The following is a 7655-nucleotide window of genomic DNA, read 5'->3' on the forward strand; positions in this document are numbered from 1 at the left end:
TACAGCTGTCTGAAATTTTTACTTGCGTCGTTCAAAAAATGGCGTTACACGATGGTATACAGACTTTTAGTCAGAGGCGCCCTCAGTCGTCAAAGACGGCTACTTATCAAACAGCCCTTGGATATATATATATATATATATATATATATATATATATACGTTTTAATTTTCTCTTAATAAGATTGCGATGTGCGAAATCTTATTGAAAATATAAAATATCATTGTCTGTAAGAATTTTTATTATCATCGCGGTATACTAATTTAAGAAATTTTTATCTATTTTTATCTAAACACATTTATTATATTACCTCTGCAGATATATTTGCCCATTCCATTTTTCTTAATTAAATGAAGAAGAATGTATTTTAATTTTCTTTCTTACTCTCTAAATTCTTTGGAATGGTCTCTTATTCTAAAGAGTGAAAATTAAGCCACTCTTTTCAAGAGTGGCTCAATTTTCAATCTTTAAGAATGAGATTTCATTTCCTTCAAAGTAAGATTCATTCTTAAAAGTTTTAAAAAGTAATCTTCTATATGTTAAACTTGATAATAATATTTGATAGTTAAAAATTTGACATTCTACACATCATTCCTTTATTTAAAAGTACCACAACTAAAAGTACCACAACTAAAAAAATTAAATTCCTCAGAAAAGGAAAAACTATTATTTAACTTGAGAAAATTACTGAGTAATCAAATGATATCGACAAAGAGAATATATTTTTAATATAATTAAATAACATTTTTGTCATTTTCATAATCCTTAAAAAATCATTCTTTTCAAGTTCTAATGATTTTTTAATAAAGCTAAATTAATTAACTTTTGATTATTATTAGAGTAATATTTCTTTAAGTTATTTATGATCATAAAAAAAAATATGTATTTTATATCTTTTATACATATATATGTATATAAAAGATATAAAATACATGGAGTAAAAAAATACTTTTGAGCGATATTGATCTTTATCTTTTTCAATACCAACTTGAAAAAGAATTTTAAAATATAGACTAGCATCTTAAAACAAAGCGAAACAATGATGTAGTATAGGGAAAATAGAAAATCGCGCATGCTAAATGTTGTATAAATTCTTTTATAGAAGGTTTAACATACATCATATTTGACATCACTTAATCTTACTTACAGTCAAAATCCAGGATTTTATTTGCCTCGCGTCGTTTTTTTTCATGTATTTCCATGTATATTGTCCATGTAGTGTATAAAGTATATTTCCATGTATTGATTTCAAACTTTTCATTTTTCAAGAAACTTTTTATTGAAAAAATATTTTTTTACAGCCTATGTTGCCACATGTTATTATGTTCTATGATGTTAATTTACTTACATATTTTTTATAATTACGACATCACAGATCAGTCAATTATTACATGTATCGACATGCATAGAGATATAAAGATTATACGTTTAATATATGACCATTACATATAACCATTACAGTAATAGGAAATCGAAGTTTGCAATTATGCGAGCGTGTTTATATTATGGCTGACCTAGTCTTGACCATCCAAACAATGAAACAGTCCGAATAAATATCGATTGTTGATCCAGGTCGCTGTGATTATGTGTGATATGGAGTCAGGAAACGGCAACAGAACTTTACTGAATTAATCAAGAATTACGAATAATGAAAAAACTTAATGCAACTTAAAAATTGCAGCGACCATTCTTTATAAATATGTGTATTTAACTTGTATAATATATATACAAGTTTGTTTTTAAAAACTTATAATTTCGAAATTTTCGAGACTGCAACATATAGGGTAACTCTATACATATCTATTACCCCTCGGAAGGCGAATTTTCGACGGATGCAGGGTCATTTTGATAATAGAATTTCTATTGCAAACTAGTTTTGAGAAGGAATTATATATAAAAACGCATTTTGAACAACATATTCTTTATCTCTTTTGAGTGTTCTATACACTTGATATATGAAATAAATGTATTACGACACTTATAAATAAATTTATAATTTTGATATTTTGTATCATTATCGACGCAAACGACGTGATCGTTTTTCATTAATCATTACCGCATTCCAAGCTATCTTATCGCTCATGGTTCAAAGTGACCCTGCATCGATACAAGGGTTAAAAATTTAATTTATTAAATATTGCTTACTATATGTTTAAAAGATAAATATGTACTATACCAGTAAAAACTTTATATTGCCTACTACTACAGAAAATTAGAAATATGAAATATATTTATTTTTTTATATTAAAAAATCACCTATTAGCTCTCATAAAAGATAATTATTTTTATAAAATAATTGCTTAAGAATAACATATTTTTAGTAAAACTAAATATAATTTGTTAAAAGAAAATTATAATGAGACTAATTTTAATATAACTATTTTGATTTCAATGGTAATTTTTATATCTTAATTTTAAACTTTAAATATTAAATTTTATATTTAAAATTAGAAAAACATTATTTGAAATAATGTTATAGATAATATTATAAAATATCATATAATATATTTAATTTTAATCAAATAATAAAATTGTTTAAAGAAATGTGTAGCTAACTCTTCAATTGTCATATTCATTAATGTTGTTTTATGCATTTTGAAAATTTTAATTAAAATAATTATATATATGTATATTATAGATTGAAGAAAACAATACAATATAAAAGATTAATATTATAACCTTTACTGAGACAAAGACTTTATTCTCGTACGTAGACAAAGACCTTTTGAAGATAATGAATCTTTATCACGATCTATAATGAAGTTTATTAAAAAAGTGTAGAAACCTCTATTCCATAAGATCAGTGAAACTTATCATTAAAATTTAAAAATAAGTTAATTTTATCAGTTTTACTAAAATATAAAGTATAAAAGCTTTTATTTTAGAAATAAGTATAACTTGAAAACTTTTACTATGTTAGATACAAATATGATAAAGCTTAATTAATGTAGTATGCTGTTTGTTCATATATCGAAGGCATAAATAAGCTACATTGCAAAATTATTTGTAGAGATTACATTCGTTTTCATTTATCGCATATATAATTTCTCATTTATTATGTTATTAATCTAATTCATATATAATTTCTCATTTATTATGTTATTAATCTAATTCAATACATATAAAAGCTGTATTATATTTTTTTACAAATTTTTCATATGACATAGTTTTCTCGAATGAAATAAAGATATTTTTTATAATAGATCTATTATTCTATTTAGAATCAGTAGCTTTAAGTGATAAATTCTATAATCAATGAATTCCATTTTATTCTCATCCTTCAATTTTCATATTAATGAATTTAAATGGAATTGTGTTTGACAGATATTTCAACGTTTCACACGAAAATGCTTTTCAACTGCTTGGCACAAATCCACATGTAATCAGAGAACATGCAAATGATTTTAACTGCAAGTATCACAACTTTTAATCACCATCAGTTAAAGTACTTTTTAATAAAACTTTTCATTAATTAATTAGCTTTTTAAGTTAACTTTTTAAGTTAATTGTAAAAAAGAACTTGACATCTATTTTTAAAACTCAAGTAAAATATGGTACAATACGCTTTATGTGTAAACTTTTTTGTAATAAAAAAGTCCTAAAACCTTTAAATAAAATTAGTTAAATAAAATTTTTAAATAAAATTTTCAATTAAACAAAATAAAAAGATTTCTTTAAATCATTTATATTCTCGTTCGATTTACCAATTTATATAGAATTGTAGATAAGTAATAAGACAAATACAAATTGTCTATTTTACGTCAAATGCAAATTGTCTATTTCTTCAAAAATTTTTATGACGTATATTAAAAAAATGTTCTCGATTTTTATATAAAGTTATAGTTGCATCGATAAATCATTTATTATAATACATAATGTTATTAATATATGGTGTGTGTGTGTGTGTATGTGGATGTGTGTTTATGATAAATAAAGAACATTACTTATGCGCACCATATTTGATCGTACTAACGTAAATATTGCTTATCTTATAAAATATGTAAATAAATTCGCAAAATTGAATCGCAATTAGTTTTTAAGATGAAGGCCGCTTGATTAAATCGCTATATCCACAGGAAATGTTGCACGTTAGAAAGTAAGTAGGATGAGGAAATGCATTGCAGAATGAATTATATTAAAAAAAGAGAGAGCTTCGAGAGAAATATCATAGTTAATTAAAAGTTCCGATGACACTCGTTCTTCTATCTGCTTTCCTTGAAGCAGATCTACTCGCATTTTTTTTCACATAAATGCCAACAACGTAATACTTCCTTTTTACTACGTTGCATATTAGTTAGGCAATTTTTGTCGTCGCTGCAGTTTATCATTTTAACTTTACTTTTATCATATGGGTCATACGATTGAAACATGTACTGACAAAAACTAAAAAAATTTCCAGTTGTGCAATTGTTCATTATGAAAGTAAGAAATTTAATAGCGAACAACTGTTTATTACTGCAAACATGAAATATGTATTTATGCTCGCAGGGAACGTATAATAATATATATTTTTTCACGTTATTCGTAATTGTTGCTTAATTTATTTTGTGCATTATGTTCCACATGAATTTCATTAATTCTACATTCATTTCAAAAATATTATATTATATTAAATTGAGAAATTTTAGGACTAGTACTTATATATATTAATTAATCAGCTTAAAATCGTCAAATTAAAAAAATACTTTCGTTTATACGATTTATAATATCATATTTTAAACAATAAAAATACACGTGCATTTTTCGATCCCAATATGATTAAATCTTACGGTCATGGATTTCTCGTCATTCAAAGAGAGTGATAAATGGACGGAGAGGAAGAATAAGAGAGCCAAAGGAACCTCGAAGATGGAAGAGGTCCTGTTGCCCACACGTCGAGAGCGAGTGCACTCCAGTAAAGTATTATCTCGAGAAAAGAAGAATTGTAATCCTTCTTTCGCGCGCTTGCAGATCTTAGAACGCGAACATATAATGCGATTTAAGTCGTGACAGAAGCCTTTGTACGTCAGTAATATTACAAATAAAATTCAGGAAATGGAAGAAGATAAATATGTATATTATAATATTGAAATATGGAGACTATATATAATATATTTCTGGAATTAGAAAAATCTTTGGATTATATCAAATACGATTTCGTGTTTGTCATTGGTTTGCAAAGAAAATTAAATAGCGATTTTTATTCTTTCTTACAAAACTTATTTCGCAATCGCGAATAATATAATCTAAATATCAAAATATTATACGTTTGTAATATAGAACATTTAAGATAAATTTCTTTTTTCTTTTCAATATAAAAAATAAGTGTCTTTTGTGTTTTGTCAATGTATTTGCTTAGAAAAATTATCAACATATGGAATCTCTTATATAATCTCTTATATAATCTTTTATATAATATTTTTGAGCAAATAATGTACTATAATCAATCCTGGTCCTGAATCCTCGACATGAAAATTAGTCCGAGATTAAAGCATGTGTGATAACAACTTGCATGTACCATAGTCCTTAAATATATTCGCGCTAACTTTTCATCGTTACAATCCCCCACTGTATAACACTAATGAAAACTATACTGAAAGTTTGTCGCATACTGCTCAATAGGGAACGTCTGCCAACAGAGATTCCGCTAGGTTAACTTAATTAAGCATGGCTGAATATCAAAGGTTAATGTAAGAATCTTATCACGTGTAAAAAAAAGACTAAAGGGTTACATTGAATCTAATGATTTTCCAAGGAAGTAGAGGCACAGTTTCAATTAGACAAAGCACAATTCTTTCAGTGGTCCGGAAGACAATTGCATTATCTAATAATTATTCTACGACTCTCTCTCTCTCTTTCACTCTTCCTCTTTTATCTTTCTCTCTTATCTTTATTACTTTCGAAAACTTTGATATCTTTAGCGAATTCGTATTGTATTTCATCCTTAAATTGATTTTAGCACTTGAAATTAAATATTGATAAATGATTGGACTGTTACTTGATAAATGTAATTAAATAAACAATACTGGATGCTCGTATCATTACATATAATTAACTTAGTCTATAATGTATATTTATTTAGAATATAACGTCTGTTAGACTTTTAATTATATCTGTGAATAAGAAAAAAGAATATATAGATAATTATAATAGCAGTAATAATGAAATTTCATAAAAGAATATTAAATAAAGAAATTAAATAATAAAATTATTGCAATAACTATTTTATTGCGTATTTTATGTAAATTCTTTTTAAAATTAAAAATATCAATCGATCAGTGTATTATATAATTCTAATATTCAGTATTTTAAACCTGGCTAAATATTCAATGGTATAAAATCAGGTGTTAATTACATCCCGATTTTCTCTCCGCTTTTATTTAATTGCATATTTAATGTGCTAATTGTATCGCTAATGGCATATACGATAAATATGGTTAAGTATAGTTTAACTGATTTCTGTAAATGTAATAAATAATACATTTTCGAGTAAAGTAGAGAATTGGATAAAAGATTTTTTTTTGTATTTCTATATTTTTAGATATCAGAAAGTTTATCAATATTAATAATAAAAAGTTAAAAAAATGATATTAAAAGATTTTCGAATGAAAAAAAACAGACGTTTTATGCAATAAACATTTTCAATTATTTACGTAAACTTTAAAAAAGTCTTAAAATACTTAGAACTGTAAATAATATAAAATTGTATATGATTATTTTGCAACTTTCATAGCATGCATTTTACGAGATTTATAACGCGATACACATCTTGCTTCGAGAACTATAATATTAATCTGCATTACATTGACCTGAAGAGCTAAATATAGAGTGTGAGATTGATAGTGATTTTATGCATGCTAACAACGTTGAAAGTAATATGCAAAACGATCTCTTTTGAAACAAAAAAAGAGGCAATTATGCAGAAAAAAGGATCAACTGTCACTTTGCGTTGCAAAACTATGAGATATATATACAGTTATTATGTGCAATACAATCGTTTTATTAAACTTCGTTAGACGATGATTAAATTTTATATATGCAATGCATAAACTTACCTCGAAACTAAGAAGCCCGCTGTGATCCTGGTCCAAAGTATTAAAAACGTAATGAGCATATTGGCTTGTATTGGCTGTAAAAACAAATATTTAAATTATTTCTTTACGTATTTTTATATTATTTATTATAAATGTACATCTGTTCTTTTATTTTTGTCGAAATAACAATTAGTTAAAAATAATGAAACATTACGCTCTATTAATAATTAACATGAGTATAAATCGGTATAATATTTGAGAAATTCTCATATTGTCATAATAATTGTATCCATATATTATCTAACATATCAGTTTTAACATTTGTTTGTATATAATTATTGCTAGAACTATTGCTAGAACTATATGCTAGAAATAACTGAGCTTTTTCATGATATAAGCCACATATAAATTATGGCATACGCAAAATTTTTTTTTTTAAATTGAAATAATTCGAATAATATTGATTCAAAATAAAGAATTTGTATTTCGTGAAGAGGAATTCACATCAAATAAGCAATACTTTTGAACTTTTTCATTAGTTCGACATTATTGAAACCAGAGTACATGACGATATTGATTTCGTTAAGAAACAGAAATATACCTTTAATGTAAAAGCATTTCAATCTGCCAATCTGCCTATATCT

General features: G+C 25.3%; 1 protein-coding gene across 1 annotated transcript in view; it reads right to left on the reverse strand.

Moving 5' to 3' along the window:
- The window catches only part of LOC108694773 (Kv channel-interacting protein 4-like), a gene marked incomplete at its 5' end in the record, with an annotated part of 38537 nt that overhangs the window by 11746 nt on the left and 19136 nt on the right, over window positions 1-7655 (reverse strand). Inside the window, one exon of the mRNA XM_018204430.1 lies at window positions 7033-7106. Coding sequence (XP_018059919.1) covers window positions 7033-7106 — 74 coding nt within the window. The remainder of the gene's footprint in view (window positions 1-7032; window positions 7107-7655) is intronic.

This window comes from Atta colombica, unplaced genomic scaffold (assembly GCF_001594045.1).
Source record: "Atta colombica isolate Treedump-2 unplaced genomic scaffold, Acol1.0 scaffold125, whole genome shotgun sequence".
NCBI classification, from domain to species: Eukaryota; Metazoa; Arthropoda; class Insecta; order Hymenoptera; family Formicidae; genus Atta; species Atta colombica.